This window comes from Cydia amplana, chromosome 1 (genome assembly GCF_948474715.1).
Source record: "Cydia amplana chromosome 1, ilCydAmpl1.1, whole genome shotgun sequence".
NCBI classification, from domain to species: domain Eukaryota; kingdom Metazoa; phylum Arthropoda; class Insecta; order Lepidoptera; family Tortricidae; genus Cydia; species Cydia amplana.
Genome location: NC_086069.1, coordinates 6,150,321 through 6,168,547, shown reverse-complemented (window position 1 = coordinate 6,168,547; position 18,227 = coordinate 6,150,321). Strand labels below are relative to the sequence as shown.

At 34.3% G+C, this 18,227-nt stretch overlaps 1 protein-coding gene across 1 annotated transcript in view; it reads left to right on the top strand.

Moving 5' to 3' along the window:
• The window catches only part of LOC134662413 (uncharacterized), a 56,552-nt gene that overhangs the window by 23,638 nt on the left and 14,687 nt on the right, over positions 1-18,227 (top strand). Inside the window, exon 2 of the mRNA XM_063518631.1 lies at positions 13,444-13,580. Coding sequence (XP_063374701.1) covers positions 13,444-13,580 — 137 coding nt within the window. The remainder of the gene's footprint in view (positions 1-13,443; positions 13,581-18,227) is intronic.

The following is an 18,227-nucleotide window of genomic DNA, read 5'->3' as shown; positions in this document are numbered from 1 at the left end:
CAATTCCACTTGATAAGAGGTTTCAAAAATGAGTAGTGGATTTTCAATTAAGGAAGAATTTCGCAGTGTGAGTGAATTATGACGTTCTTGACACACTTCTCGTGTTTATGTTTACAATTTCAGTGGATTTATAGCCGGGAGAGACATTTTTAGAATTGCAACATTTTTCAAATTACTGACTAAAGTAGTTAAATGCCGCAAAACAATGAAGATATTTCATAAATGTACCTATAACGGTAATTATACCAATAAATATAAGTAATTAATATTTTTTAATCTCTAATTACGTTGTATCAAATTAATCAGGGAGGATAAAAATAAATAAACAAGTTTCATGCATTTTCATGTTTCTTCCAAAACAAGCTCGGTATTTAAGAATTGTGTTGTTTTTGCAATATCATTTCAAACTATCTAAAAACTCAGTACAGTTCAGTACAGTACTTCTGTTGCCAAATATTTGACTAATGAACCGACAAAACTAATTGCTCCCAGACTTATAAGGAAGCTTTCAAGTAACAGGATTCCTGCATTCAAATTGCAATACTTTTCATAATTAAGGTGTTAATCACCGCTTTGAGAGTAAATTGAGTACAAAAACTGGTTTAAGTACATATGCGAGACCGCAATTAAATATATTTTAGACAAGTTGAGGTGCCATCTAATCAATATCCTGTCAGATATATAATTTATCTATTTCCCAATGACATAATAAGTATACATGTAAATTAATGCCGCGGCCTTGCACCAAATAAAACTGGTGAATGAGATGTTTTGAATAACAGTAATTTATATAAAAGATGGCGAAAATATTACTGTGGCAATAAATTACTTATCTCCGTAATCTATCTTGGGACTCGCGCCGCTCTAAGGCCTTCGCAGACTGAGGACTACTTTGACATCCGGCGATCCGGCGCCAATCGTGGTGTCACTTAATGCATGATCCAAAAGGTACCCGGAGGTTGTTATTGTCTTGATCTTATAAAAGTGGTGTTACTCATAAGCTTATGACTATAAAATAATCATCTCTTTTTATAATTATTTTGACTTTTTTAGTCAAACATTAATAAATACACGTCAAAAAATCATCAAATATGTGCTCTTTATTATTACCAGCCTGTATTTTCCATGTCATAATAAAATTAGCTAAGCCTAAGATGTGCGAAATATTTTTGTTATTCGCTGCCGACCACAAAATTTACGTAAACATGTGTTAATGATTTTTTGAATATGCATAAGTTACGCGATGCTAAGCAAATACAATTACTTAATAATCAGGATATATATTAAATATGTTATTGTTGTTATGTGATGCGATGTTAAAGGTAGGTACTCAAGTAAATATAATATTTTGACAGGAACGTTACCATAATTATTAAATTAAATTATATATGTAGCTCATGATCATATTTATACTTCGAACAGTCGTGATCACAAGACCCGACATAGTTCAAACAATAATTTGAACTCTATTCGCAAAAAGTTAACAACATACCTTGAATTGAATGTGTCCGTCACGACGGAAAAGGGTTTATTATCTCAACGAACCAGAGCGACCAGTGGCCTTTAGCGAGGCGCTAGAATTCCTTGGCATTAGTACATTCAATACCGTCGCTATACTTACTCAACCTCATATCTGCTACAATCATTTGATGGAAATGTCGCTTTTCTTTCATTCGGAATACGGGTGTTTTTGTCATCAAATGAGTGTTGCAGATAGATAGATAGATAGATAGATAGATTTTTATTGGTATTAATCATACACTGTCAGTTACATATTTAACAATAATTAATTACAAATGATACGAGGTTAAGTAAGTATAGCGGCGATACGTAATGCTAGTGATAGTAACCGGTTGATTTATGAAGCCGAATAGGTTGAACTGGAACGCTAGGCCATGTAGTTTATTCGACAGTTCGTGAGATAAGAGTATGGTTTCCACAATTCTGCCCCACCATTCGGCCGGTCATACGCCGCCCTCATCTAACGGTTCCCTGCGATGTTAACTAGATCGTCATTGTCCTCCAGTTTGCGATCGACACTCAAGAAACTTTCTGACGCTATTGCATCTACGAACATTAGGTATGTCACGCGCACTGTCACAAGTCTGGCAACCTTCTGACCATAGTTTTTTAAGGATCACCATATTTCCTTTTTTTTCTTTTACAAAATAACGTTTAGGTACCTACTTCAAAAGATGGTCCTAATGCCAGGCATTCTATATTAGTCAACCAGAAGGCCTACAAGAAATTAATAAATTTGTTGCATTATAGCATGATCTAATCGTTTGTATCCATTGATGCCATTATAATACATTACATTGCAATCTGTCATGTTCAGCTAACTTACTAAGTATATAATGTGAAGCTACAGTTGTGGATAGCTATAATTATAGTTCATCATCATTAATATCATCCGAATTAAGCAAATAGGTCAAGTGTTAAGTGATATGCAAATCATGATAATCTGATTTGATATGTAGCTACGTATAGTCAAATGCATTCGCATATAATTTGCGCAATACAAGTTGGTAATTAACTCTCGATGTACATTTATACATCTTGTTCACTGCGAAATAAAATTAGTTAACTTGGCGACATTCCTTTTAAGCTAATTAATATCGTACATTGCTATTATAATTTTAATATTGTGATTTTAATCATAACTGTAAAATTATCTATCAATAAATGCATGTTTATTTTTGTTCATCTAATCAGTAACAATAAATTTAAAGGATTTTTTTAACCTGCAAAAAAAATATTATACTTGGTTGTAATATTTATCATAGGTTGCTATAGGTGCTAAGTGTCTCACTCCGCGATTTCGTCGCTTTGCTACAGGTAGCTAAAAGTACATCCGTTCCGGCCCCAATTTTGGGGAAAGCCATAAGCCGCGCGTGGCGCTGTCGCCACCTAGCGGCCATATCTGTGCTGATCGTAACAGACGCGTTTTGTTAGAGAGTGAGTCTTCTGTACTTAGTACTATTATTTATTCGGTGGCACCGTCTGCCACAAATAAAACTGCGTACCTTTTATTAGGCAGGCGTCCGGCTGTATATCCAATAGCCCAGTACCTAATTTAGTCCCTCGCTTTCATCTAAAAGCCTAGTTCATTTTAGATTCCATCAACTTTCCTTGCACCCCGGCGGGTGCTGTCTCTGACTGCGTCCCATGACACGGGCAAGGGCAGCATCCGTTCGGCGCACCCCTATCATTTCATACTTGCGTTATTGGGATACACAAAAAACCCTAGTTGTAATAATATAATACAAGTAAACAAATACTTTCACGAAAATTATTTTAAAGATATAATCGGTTGAGTTAAGCCTTTTCCTCTTAGTGCCTCCGCTCGCACGGAGAAGGAACACGCCCGCGGGTAATCCGTCAAAAATTCGTCACACGCGGCCGCGCCAGTTAGCGTTGCTCATACTATTTTTTAATATTAGGTGTTCACCCGCTCCGTGCATCCGTGCAAGACAACGTAGGCCCTTCTTGGAGATTATTGATTATTTATCGTTTGTTGATTGAGTATTTATTGTGTATTTATCGTACCTACCTATTGTATGAAGGCACGGAACACCGAATTGCTTTTTAACGCAAGTTGGCTAACTTTCCAGCCATTAAACTAGAACTTAATTATATGTTACATATTATTACAATTCTATAATAACGTTTAATACAACTGCTTTCATTCAATACGAAGAAAACTGTGTTACCTACGTAAAAGTTACTTACATCACAGACAATAAAACAAAATTACAGCGATAAACTCTAGACAAGTGACCGCAAAAACAGTAAAAAGTGGAAGTATTTAGTACACCGGTAAGAGGAAATATAAAAGTGGGACGAACTATCACTAGTTGTCGCGGTCGGGTATATGACTATTTAATAAAACGCTAATATATGTCACAGGTATATGTGACAAATGGATTTATGTATTTAAGAGACGAGACCGACTTTTATTTGTTAAATAAGATTTTTTTTATTTCAATATTATAAAGGTACATACAAAACTTAAGAACTAAAACCCGTTCTGAGCCATGCCGGGTCCAAAAGTCCCCATCACACTTGCAAATAAATAAAATTGTTAAATTGAAATACATGACCGAACGACCGCGAAGCGCGAGTGACGATTGTGAGCAAAAATGCATTCGTATGCCTGTCTGACTTTACTCATACTACTACTCTATGGTGTTTTTTTTTCGATACCTACTTTTTTTTCAAAATGGCAAATCCATGGGGTTCATGAAGTCTAATTGCTTTGTTTGTCATTTAATTTTAGCCAAGAGTAATTCTTCAATTTCGATAAACAGAGATCACTCGAACTGAGGTCTGAGTGATCTATCTTGGATTCGTTTAGAGTAAATGCATTAAGTTTTGCTAAGTTATTGACCCAACATCTAATGACAGCTATGTGTACTTATATTAAGCCGCATAATTTACGGAAACCCTGTAATGTTATAAATACGGTGTAACCGCACGTTTTCTTCAAGGAAATGTGTCGTAACGTAACGGTGCTTTAGACTGTATTTTGTATCTCATTTTCTTGCGTACATTCCATTCACAGTTATTTATTGACACTTAGATTAAGTATGCATCTTATTACAATACTTCCTTGCTTATTAGACGACCGATTAATGAAATGACTAATCATCAAACATAAGGTCAGGTTGTTGACAATTAAATGGCTTGGTGTTATAATTTGTAAGTTATCTTAGTTATCGATGGCGATGCATCATACATATTTATTAGTAAATGGGCCGGAATTCATTTGGCTTTACTTTTCTTCATGAACTCTAGGAAAAGTGTTCAACAGTGTCGGGAAATTAACCGATAGGAATCGAGTTTTATGAACGCCCCCTGTAGCGGTTTATCTACAGTTTCTCATTTTACTTTATTGAAACTGATATTTAAGAATTTTGAGCTAGGGTAGGGCGGGGCTAAGGTCCGCACCCGCAGGTAAAAAACGTTGGTCATGCCTCCGAAATGGATTGGGCATGGTAATGAATTGAGAATGTTATTGAAGTCCTTGAGTTACAAAAGCGGTTTAAATAAATCAGAACGTTGTCACAAAACTTTTTTGCACGGCAGAAAAATCGAGTACAGAGTGTGGAATAAAACAACAAATGATATTATAAAGGTTTGAAACCAAGGTTTAACGAACCAGTAATTGTCAACATGAATGAAGAATTCAAACACAAAGGCACTTAAAGGCACTTTTATAGGTAAAATAATATTAAACTTGTGTAGTTTCTTTTTTAGCATAAGCATTACAAGTAGGTACGTTTGTCACATTCGTTTTTGGACCGTTTACCTACAAGAATAAATGCTATAAATTATATGTACGGAGTTTACACCTTCACATACAGTCTTAAACTCGTATTTCATATCGGATAAGATAAAAGCAGCCACACAGGGTAACAAAGGCTTTTGTATTGTACTCGTGAGTAGACGACAAAAGGGAGGAGTCAAACAAGATGCTGGCCGAATCCGTCCCTTATATTGACAAAGGGCCGGATTCGGACACTACATGTTTCTTAATCGAATGTATTGTTCTGAAACACTATGATAAATTAGTTGGTAGGATGTGAAATTGAAATGTTTTGAATTAAAAAAAACAGGCAGCAAGTAATTTACTGCTCGTGAGTGTGTGGGTACCTCTACACATACCTACATAATAATTGAGATTATTATCTATTTTCATTTAATTACGATCAAATCTTGACTGAATATATATAGGTACCTATTTAGACTGTGCAAATTCAGCTTAGTATGATAAAAAACCTTACTATAATATGTAATGAATATCCCTTGCACCTGTTTCTATTCAATATACAGGGTGCTTCCTGTAACAGGAGCAATAAATTAAACTGTAGGCTGTACTCCTCAAACTGACCAACAATTGTTCAGCAATGTATTGCAAATTTTGTTATGTTTAAAGCGTGACAAGCAACGTCAAACACACTGATGTCAGCGTACATTGAAGGCAATATTTATTTTGTATGAAAAAGAGGAAGTCTAAAGGATTCATAATTTTTAAAAGTTGCTGAAGTTGTTGGTCAGTTTGAGGAGTACAGCCTTTAGTTTAATTTATTGCTCCTTGTTACAGGAAGCACCCTGTATATCTAAAGGTTTAAAAAAATAAGGCTAAAATAATTATCTCTTGTTGCACTTGAAATCGAATTTGTACGTATTTATCTGTAGTCACGATCGAGTTAGTAAATTCTCGTATCTGTATCACGAAAGAAACAACGTACCGATGACTCATTATACGTTGTATAAGATCTCTTGGTCTACTTACGCATCTCAATTGATCAGCGATGGATAGCTGGTGTTCATCGAGTGAGCTGGTAATAAATCATTCTGTAATCGACTCCAAATAGTTTTGTATGCGATTCGAATAAAATAGCGTAAGTAAAAAGTTTGTAGTAGTAGACCTATAAGTATTATTAGAGTAGAAAACGCCATACACCGTTAAAAAAAGGATTAAATACATTGAAACATGAAAAATAATTGTAACATGTTAAATTTAATGGCCACCACCACCACCCGAGTTGCGGCAAGATTATTCTAGTACTGATCTAGCCGGGAAAAGTTTATTCCGGTGGAAATGCTTGTAATCCTTGCCCCTACTAGTATTTCCAGAGTGGGCGCTTGTAAAACTTGAATTTACCAATAAAAAATAATTATATTTTTCTTACTAAGTTAATACATAGTTATGTTCATTCCTAAATGAAATTACTACTTCAAAGTTATAAATTCAATGAAAAACCGTCAATTGAATCTACATAATTGAAATAAATTTACAGACTGATTTCTGGGTCATAAACAGATTTTAAAAGGAATGTTATTATATTATATCTACTGTGGATAGTAATTATTTTATCACTCAGAAACTCAGAATAATAGAAAAGTATTATAGGTACGGGTACGAACACGAACAGAAAGTTGGGCCTTATAGCCCTTAACTTTGGACTATATCTACAAGATCTCTTCTGTAAATCTGATTGCTGAATTGACCTTTCCATCATTCTGTTATTGTTATGTTCACTTCAGGTAAAATCGTCTATGTTTGATGAATGTACATACTATGACCGTGTAAATGAATTAGATTCTTTCTCTGATGCTTAAGAAAAAATGCGTAATACAATTTCGCGTGGGAATAAGACGACCTCCGAAATACTGACACAGTGTCCCAAATATGTACCATTGTTAGCGATTAGGAAGCAAGAGTTTACTTTTACTAGCTCGGAACGCAACAGCGCACGCAATCACTTTCGACTTTCTGCGCTCGCGACGCTACCCACCGCGCACGACAAACGATTTTTTTATCGTTCTTTAACTAATATGATCATCGCAGGAATTTATCGGAACGAACTGACAAATAGGAGTAGAAAGTAAAAGTGATATGACAGGAAAATTGACGATATTAGTGATACTGGCGCATTTCATCGGAGAATTAAATTTTTTAATCACCTTATATATCGAGTTAGTCGCGCTTGGTGTGGCCCGAGAGGAACTTGACCAAGCGACTTGGTTCGCTTTTGAACAAGTTTTCAATTGTTCTCGAAACGGCTCTGGCTTGGAGACTTACTCGTACGTTTGCGTTTATTTAAGAATTCGTTGTAAATTATTATATTTAAAACATCAATTAATACCTAAGTAGTAGGTAAATAGGCACATGTAGAATGTATTTAGTACATATTTTAGAGTTATTGACTAATATGTATAACCAACTCGGGTTCATACTGTTTTAGATTATCACTCTTGTTTCTGAAATTAAATGTATTTAATACGGGATACAAAATACGGGAACAACTAAGTACGAGTTCAATGATCGTCATGTTCTAAATAAAAACTAAGTAGTTACATTACGTTGAATATCAATAAATGAGAACATGTCAAATTTACACGATTCAATTTACAATTTCAAATGTCAAGGTCATATACTCATTTACTGAATAAAGTGGATTATCCAATAAAAGGACCCTAAGGGTAACATTCCATTTCTGACCGCAGCTGCACTACTAGTACTGAACGCGTCAGTGTTACTGTCAATTTCTATAGCAAAATGAACAGTAGTGCAGCTGCGGTTGGAAATGGACTGTCACCTTTAGTTGACGTTCAAATATACTACGTGATGACTAGTTAGAAGCTTATGAGTAAATGTCGCATTAGGTAAAAGTTTTAATATTTACGTCAAATGCAAGAATTCTTCCCGATTTAACTAAAAATGTGTGTCTAAGAAAATTTATTTCCTACATAAGTAGATACTTAAGTAAATTCGTGAACAAATAAATCAGCGTTGTCCCGGCGCTTCCTTGATGGCCGTTAGCTTTATTACCATAACGCACGAGTCGAGTTTACATTTCGCGTTGTTAGTTCCTACTATTACGAGCAAAAAGGAAGATTTTCATATTGCTTTATAGTTTATTTGACTTACCTTTAAAAGTTACGGAGCCTTCACGATTGGATTAGTATGCCTATCGGAAAACAACTTTTCTTTATCGACTTTTCTGTATGAAGAAAAAATTCTCGCAGTGAATAAACTGCGAGAATTACCTAAAGGAAATTTCCTTTATTAGTAATAAATAATGTAGTGATGTATAAATTGTGGTACTCGCATTTAATAACGTAACGTGTATATAAAAATTACATAATAAGTTACAGCGTTACTCAGTAACTAAAATATTCGTGACCAAATATGCTTTAACAAGAATATATTCCCACTCCCACGCAAGCGAAGTTGTTGACAAAGCTAGGTTCAATATTAGTAAGTTCCTACCTAAATAAACTAGATAAGTGATACGAGTACTTAGCTGATCGTTCTTGGCATAAGCATGAGAACTAGGGCAACTACGAGTAACCCCAGATGTTATTCGCAAAGGTTTCAAACTTTGATCGCATATTCCATTCATCAACATGTGAACCCATCTATTTAATTAACAATATTAAATTTATTAATTACACGTGTCAAATATGTGGTAATATAGACGAATGTTATAGGTATTATGGTCGCGACTTGTTATTTATAATAATCGTTACCAATTCGTTAGACCAGCCATTCTCAAAGTGTGTTCCGCGGAACCCTAGGGTTCCACGACACCCCTGCAGGGGTTCCGCAAGAATTTAGAATAATAAAATAAGCATAATTATTATGCTTATCAATAAAAAAATACACTTCTAAAAACTATTGTTTTATTGTAGGGTTCCATCAAGTATTTCGCTTTCCAAAAGGGTTCCGTCAAAAAAAAGATTGAGAACCGCTGCGTTAGACTACATTTATGCGTTTTAAATGATCTATAGATATAGGTATATGTATTGACTTGGTGGCATATTGACTTGAAATAACATCTGCCGATTTTTTTAAAGTTCCTAAAATTAATATCAAGGACGTCGATTTTATACGACTCACAAAATGCAACAAACGAGGGCATTTGATTTTACCAACCGTAGATTCACCGCATGGTAACAAATACTTTAATGTATGTAATTTACAACGCGGTTACTGTAGGTAGGTATGTTTCACTATTTAATGTTTGCCATTTAACTCTATCAACGAACAGTTTTGTTGCTGCAACTTGTAAGTAACTAATCCCAACTACGAGTAGTAATGTTGTAAATGCGAAATGTATTCAATCTATCTGTATTTATGAGGTAACATAAGTTCACGATTAAACTGCCGAACAGATTTAAGTAGATTAAATTTGGTATGGAGATAATTTGAGGCCCTAGGTTGGAAATATAGGGTAGATTTTTTATCATTCATTATCATCATCTCATGCAGACGAAGTCACGGGTAGAACCTATAAAATATAGTAATAATTGCAGCAGTTACTACGAAACTTTGCATAAAGGTGTGAATCTTGATAAGCTTAAAACGTGGACTGTTTAGTTTCCAATGGGAAAATTCTAGTAAGTATTACAGAGTAGGCAAGTGACAGTCTATGTCCTTCGTTCAAGAGGACCCCGGTCTCTTAACCATTCAGCCTACTATAAGGCTAGATGTACACATTAGGTATGTTTGAAGGTATTACAAACATTTAACATTTTCCTCTTAAAATGACTTACATAATATATCTCTTAAAGATGATGGTATGCTTGCTTAGTATTCCTCCACGGCTTAACGTGTAACAGTTTATTTGCAATAAGGTTTACTGTGTGGGCGACGGTACATAAAATATCCACGAAATAGGGAATAAGTAGAATACATGAGCCAGTTTAAGAAAGAAAAGAAGAAGAGCAAGAGAGAAAGAGCAATTTGCAAATTTTCGGACGAATCTAAATGAATTAATGGCACGGCATTAATTAAATTAAAAGTAGACGACCTTTATCAGTACCTTAAAACAAATGAAAGTGAGTTTCACTTGAACTGGCTATTTCATCACACTTTTCCCTTGCTGTACTTTATTTGCCGACCAAATAGGTACTATAATATTATGACAAATAATTTCAATTCTTGTTCCATTCCAAATTCTGCCACACATTAATTCCAATCATTCACTGTCATCAATCAATTACTGTCATTATTACTGACAGATATCTTAGCAATCTTCATTCCTACCATTAAAGTTTATATTATCAGTAAATACTAAATAACCAAACACTTATTACATAAAGAATCACGATAAAATCTGTTAATTTAACACTAAAATTCAGTCCTAAGTGTTTACCATTGTTCGAGAAACAGAAACACTTGTCATTTGTTTGCTTACGATAAAATAATTGAGATTCGATTGAAATCTTAAAATAGCTTGGATGCGAGTGTGTGTGATTCTCATCATTCGTTACAAATAAGATCATCGTATCGGCTTAAAGATCATGCGAACCAAGCTTTAAGCTAAAATGTTGTTTACGCTATGTTTAGCGCGGTCCTGTGTAACTGTGATAACTATCGGCATGCTTTGGATGTTTCGCTTTAATCGGTACCTACAAGTGATTTTGTACTGAACTAAATAGTTCAAAGGATTTGTGTAGGCATTTGGTCGCCGGAATTTAAGTTATTGTCGTTGACAAATTACCTTTAGGTAGATAAACTTGTAGTGGCATAACGACATTTAACGGGAAAGGATAGATACTATATTTAGATAATTTAACTAGTTAATGGTTGATAAAATGAAAAGAAAACAAATCAATTTCACACTAAGTAATGCGATTATGTTATAGCAGAATGAATTGTGCATATTTCCCTAGACTTATATCGACCGGGATATAACTCTAGTCAAACTAACCGTGAATTATTCATACTGTTATTGTGTATATTTATTGGATTCAGCAGAGGGACATGATACAGACCTAAGCCGTGACATATTCAAATCAAAAGTAGGCTGCATGGAGTTTTCAGAAAGAAGTAGCATCATTTAGTAGTAAATATAACCCAACACAACACAACAAACACATAATATGTTGTCTAAAGAAATAAAAATCAAGACAATCTCGGTGATCATGCTACCAAGGTAACCCGCAATAAACCATTTTTTTTAAACGATAACGAATGATGTTGTTATATTTCATCCCAGCATGTCTATAAATATAAACTCCAATTAGGAGAAATGAAGAAAATAAATACTCTTGACCTTTGGAAACGGCGTGGTCGTTAAATCGTCCCCCTTGTAGCTAATTGCGAATAATCCAGCGTGGGAGAGAGCTATGTGTTGTGAAACCTTAGCACTTTTAATTAACAGAACCTGCAGAATACTACAGATAAAAACTCGTTATCTATTACAGAATGGCCCAAAAATCATTGACAACGTTTTTTCTAATTATTTTATTAAGTACTTGTGTAACTAGTACAAAATAAGTTAAAAATTAAAACCACACTCTTTTTATGCAACAAAATTAAATTTTCAACGAAATGCCGCAGCTCCTCCAAGGATATTTCTTCCCATTCTTTGGTAAGTGTCGCTTTTAGAGCGTTAACATTTTTGTGTTTAATAGCACATGCCCTTGTCTCTAAGGTTGACCGCAAACTATAATCCATTGGATTTCGATCAGGCGAGTAGGGTGGCCACTCTTTTGAACTTATGAATCCGGGAAAATGTTCTTTGCACCACTGCTAATTTTCCCGGAGTCAAAGTGAAAGGAGGCTATTTTAAAGACAATTATTTTTTTTCCATAAAAAGAGTGTATTTTTCATTTTTAACTTATTATGTACTAGTTATGTAGGTACTTAATAAAAAAATTTGAAAAAAAATCAACGTATTTTTGGGCCACCCTGTAGGTACATATTTCTAACGTAGTTCTTGAAAAGACCAACCTTAATTAATAGTCGAAGGTACTGTCAATAAAACTCGTTAGTATTTATTTCAGATTTAAAGAACATTGAATGCACTTAAAAATCTTAAAACCCTTCCTGCGTAGGTACACCTATATTCGGCGAAGAGTCATATCATATCACACTCATTTGTAGAAAAACTTGCACCAGGAATCAGGTCACATTTTTTCTCTATAATTGAGCTAAACTGTAGTAATTGCGTTTTATCTTAGTCGTTTTAAGAGTGTTACTTTCTTTAAAATTGTCTTTCATTTTCAATTTGCCTGTGTTCATTCCCATTTCATAAAAAATAAGGAGGTTTTCAGTCATTTCCATTATTTTTAAGTGCGTATCCTAAAAACTTAATAAAATAAACAAAGATTGAAATAGAAATTTGTATTTCAAAGCGAATGAAAATATTTCTTATAAAAAAGCTAAAGAGAAAGTTAATCCGTAATATTCGTCCAAATCTAAGAAAATCCAAGAAAAAAATTGGATCGTAATCCAGCCTCTATAGCCGTGTTTATTGAACTAAATAATTACAAATGTATTCGAGGACCTAGCTTCGGTCGTGAATTTCATATCTCTTTTGCGGACCTTGCAGAAAAAGTAAATTTATGTAAGGAGTGAATTGAATATGATAAGTTACCTATATGATAACTGTTCTAAGTCTTAATATTGATTACAGATTAGGTTTATTTTGTGTGTGTTTTTTTTTGTTTTTCGCAAGACTAGTAAATTCAAACGGAATCTAGAAAGACGAGAGCTTATCGGCCATGTTAACAAAGCAAAAATACGACGATAATGCACAATGGATTGCATAACAACAAATTGTTTTGATTGTCAACGGTATAAGTAGTTCTTAACTTAGTAGCTAATGAGAACATGGGTTTCTATAGTAAGTAATACCGAGGCTTGCCATCAGAGGTACACGCAACAAGAAACTTGACAGTCAGAAGTTTGTAAGTACGATTATATGATCGTTATTTGTGACGTAAAAGCTCTGATTAAAATAAAGATTAACTTTTATCCTCATCGAGTTATCACTACATTACACTAAAAGTCAAATATATTTTTTTACATGGGTTCGTTCACATAGCTCACAATTGTTAGTCTCGTACACCGCAGTGGGTTTAATAATCCAAAAAGGCTTTGAACGCGCGAAATAAATATTTCTTATCTCGTTGTTCCAGCGATAATCCTCTTCGCTCACGCAGCTGATGTGAAAGAAAAGGAAGATACGAAAGAGCCTGAACAAAACAAGGACAAACGGCAAACGCAAGAAGAGGCTCTACCGGCTCACCTCGTTTACAGGACGGCTAGAAAACAGGTAAATTATAACCATTTTTATATTACAAGGACTCTCTAACTCTATGACTGGCGGGGTTTATAAATTGACTAGTTCTTGGGAGTCAAGAGTTCCGATATAAACTTGCTACGATAAATATACAAAACCTGAATTTAATCATCATGTGCCTGTTAGGTTTGTCGCATATGCAATTAGATAAACGTTTCCTTTCTGCAATATAAATATAGTTAATGCATCTTTAATTGCATTATTTTGGTGCAATGTCGTATCGTAGGTTACCGCATTTTCTGTCTAGCACAGCTTTATGCCATTATTAATTATTTAACTTTGCCAGAAAGTTTTCCTATAATCATAATCATAATCATTTATTTGCACATAAAAAGGGTTTTACATAGAGGTGTTATAAAGTTACAGTTCCAAGCCTATATAAACAATATAACTCAACTTGCTTTGTGTTTATGCAGAATCATAATGAATGCCTTAAGGCATTAAGTCCGCCATTTGTACCTTCATGTATTGTGCAATAAAGATTAAAATAAATAAATAAATAAATCATAAATTCTCGCGGAGTTGTCAAAATTAATTATTGCGCGTAAATGTAAAGGTAATTAAGTGAATATTCTACTAAGAATAAAATGTAAATATAGTTATCTAAAAATTCTTCTAACACCTAACACACCTTAATTATTATCTGTTGGCGACTGGCTGGCGTGCGACCTCTTATATACCTTTTTATTTTGTATCCTAATTCGAATCCATGATTGTCAGTTCAGTCTGCCTGTCAACGTGATACTGATATCATCTTTGTGTTTGATTTTATTCATTAAAATACTTAATCATATAACATCTACGAGTTTCCATCATCTCCATCAATACAGTTCACCCCATTAGCTATCATTATCATTTGAATATTGCTATCAAGAAACAGTATCAGGTTACCTAACGTAACAAAATATTATTCGGTAAATGTATGTACCCAATTCAAAATATCATAGTTAGGTAAAACTACATATTCTACCAGTAAAAAAATATACTTACTTAAGTTTTATAATAATAATTATTATTACCTAAAAATCCTTCTCACACCATGCACACCTCATTGTTTTTAGACTACTTATTGCTATCAATAAACGGTATCAGGTTACCTAACATAACATTATGACTTAGACCTGCGACTTTATTTGCAACGGCTAATGTCCTCAGTTCGCCCTTTCACTTTTGTGCCCTAGATTTCGTCACAACTAGCCAGCACTTTATTCCAGCGGATATGCAAAATTTGCCTCGACACAACATCTGCCCTGTATTTGTGAGTAGGTATACCTATTAAATATAGGAAATAGAACCGGAGGCAAAATTTGAAGCAAATATGGAAGCCGTGCGACATTAGGCACTGGGCCAAACATGCTTGCCAATCCGAATGAATTCTCCTGAATTTTATTTTACCGTCGGTCGGTCTATTTCACACTTAACAATGTACATAATATGTAATATTATTATTGAATCATCATTAAATAATCGTTCAAACAGTTTAGGCGTAAATATGCATTTTCGGTCATGCCTGTGTAAATAATAAAATATATGATGAAGCGTGTGCATCCAAAAGATTCACATGTTTTTATGGTACATAGGTATATATACCTAAGTACCATAAAACATGTACATATTGAATATAAATTCATTATAATGGGACCGTCTTTTTAGTTCCTCATACTTCCTTCATAGTAACAATCGTTTTGACGTTTCATAAGGAGTAGGTAGCTATTAACTTACATATGATGGCGTTTTTAATGCAGACCTAGACTTTTTATTACACATCGTAAAATCGGCTGCCGTTATTGATGTCCCTAATCACCGTATTCGCAGAGAAAGCCCGGGTTTGACACAAATTGCTACAATGCAATGTTCTTTCTATTCCGCGGTTACAGAGAGACGTGTTCGTAAACCACAATCGTTAATAACTATTAGCTAGGTTATTTAATAAAATTAAACATAGTTAAGTAGAAAAATTAACAGTCTAATATTACGCAGAAAAAATATTTGCAATTATCTTTATTATGTTGCAAATTCAATTGAACAGGGCTGGCATTGCTGAGAGCAAACTAGACGTAAGCTCATTAGCTATTATAATTATGATGATAGCTAAATATTTAAATCGGAACGGTCTTGGAGGATACAACTAAACGGAGTAGCCATTAACAGGCTTTCCCCTCTGTCGAAAATAGGCGGCCAACGGTCATACACAATGTATGGACTGACGTTTATCTGACATGGCTATTTTTACGTTACGCATACATTTGTCGTTCCCCTCCCCCGCAAAAATCGGCAGACTGTTTTGTACAGAAAATTACAGACATGGCGTCTCCGTTTGATTATATCCTTCAAGGGAACGGTAGATGATGATATAAAATGTATAATATTAATACTTAACGATACAGAAAATTTAATTATTATGAATATATTTTTTAAATTAGATTAATATTATTTGCTTTAATAATATTATATCGGTCAATGGGTTACCTATTGTATCGTTATATCGTTGGCTACAGTCATTTCTCGTGAAAATGAAGTCGTGAGCTCTTTGACCCATTCGTTTGACATTATCCGCACCATAAATTAGATATGTTATAAATTATTATGCGTATATAAAACGCGATTTATCACCCTGAATGTATTGCTTTTCTGACAACATTCTTAATTTGTTTAAATGTTTCTTTATTAATAAACCACGTTTTACTTTGTAGCGGCAACTTAATAGTTTTGAATTTAAATTAAATTATTTAATTTCAACCAAATGCGATTACAAATAGGTATATAAGTTATGTAATGTATTAGGTATAAGTATGTAAGTTAAGTGGGTAGAACACAAAAGGATAGAGAGCGCTTTATCCGCTAACAAACTGTCCTCAGTTTGGCGGAACATAAATATGTAAATACCCTGTAAGTTTTATTTTGCGATAAAAAAAAATACATATGTATATACAAATTCTGGCTAAAAAGCGCTGGTGGCCTAGCGGTAAGAGTGTGCGACTTGCAATCCTAAGGTCGCGGGTTCGAACCCCGGCTCGTACCAATGAGTTTTTCGGAACTTATGTACGAATCATTTGATATTTACCAGTCGCATTTCGGTGAAGGAAAACATCGTGAGGAAACCGGACTAATCCCAATACGGGCCTAGTTTACCCTCTGGGTTGGAAGGTCAGATGGCAACCGCTTTCGTAAAAACTAGTGCCCACGCCAATTACTGGGATTAATTGCCAAGCGGACCCCAGGCTCCCATGAGCCGTGGCAAAATGCCGGGACAACGCAAGGAAGATGATATATACAAATTCTGGCCATCTTTGACCCAACCGCATTTCAATGTAACATACTTAGATGTTACACAAGCCATCATATAAGTAGTGGATCATCTTTTAATACTCTAATCAACCTCATTCTGCTATTAGGTTATCTCCTATCTGGCATTGTTCCCTGCGAAGTCTTCTCACTATTGTCTGAGATAAGGTGTTGCGAAAATAATTAGCGGAACACGCTAAACTAATTTTAAATTAATTGAGGCTCATAGATTAAGCGATTTTATAAGGAAAATAATAATTTAAAGTAAGTTAGTAAGTATTATTCAATGCACCACAAAAGAAAACGATTCAAACATCTTTACAGTGTAAGTAGGTAAAGCTAGCAACAGGTAGTCTTATCTGTAAGCGATCTCTTTAATAAAACTTTGGGTAACATGTTTAAATGGACAAACAGTTTTAATAACAGGTAGCAGGCAGTGCAATAAAAAGTTTAAAGGAATAAGAAAAAATTACACAGAAATTAAGCAGACAGTACCTACATATATACATTTAAATAAATATTTATATGCCAATACATCATACATTAACATTAGCATAAGTTTAAATTGTACTTGGACTTTATTCTGAATGTGTTAAATGTAATGACTGTGCTTTAAATTAGGTAATTTAGGTAATAAAAAAAATTTGGTACCTAATCAATTTTAATTGCAAGCTAAACGTCAGTCTTTTTTACGAAAATTAATAATGCTAGAAGTACTTTTCATTTCTCGGTTCAACTTATAACTGTCATAAAATCTGAAACGGAAGTTTGCTTGACTTTATCGGAAAAAGTTGAAGCAGTTAGCCATAATAGTTTACGAGTACAACTGGCAGCAAACTTCGAGATGGAACTATCGGCGCGGCGCTGCACTGAACAGTGAACATCTGTCGCCGGCGGCGGGTTGCCAAGCTCCGGGAGTGGGTGGTGATTTTGAAAATGAAAATGAAAATGAAAATGAAAAATGATTTATTTAGGCATCAAAAATGCAGCTTATTACATAGTGGAAGGGTATTACATTTTTAGGAGTAAGTATTCTATTGTTAGACAGCCTAGGAATAGTGTCCTGAGCCCTAAACTAGGTAAACCTGTCTTATAGGGATCAGGGAATAAACCACCGCTACTTCTAGCAATGCAGGTTGGTTGTGAAGTATACACATGTTTTATTTTATTCGAACCATTATCCAAGTATTAACAGTGTCTACCTAAATACCTATTATGTCAATATAGTTTAACAACACAAATACTTACGACAGTTTTCAAATAAAAAATGCTTGCGCTAATTTTGAAACCGATCTTACGCAACTTCATGCACCTAGTCAACGAACATATTTAGAA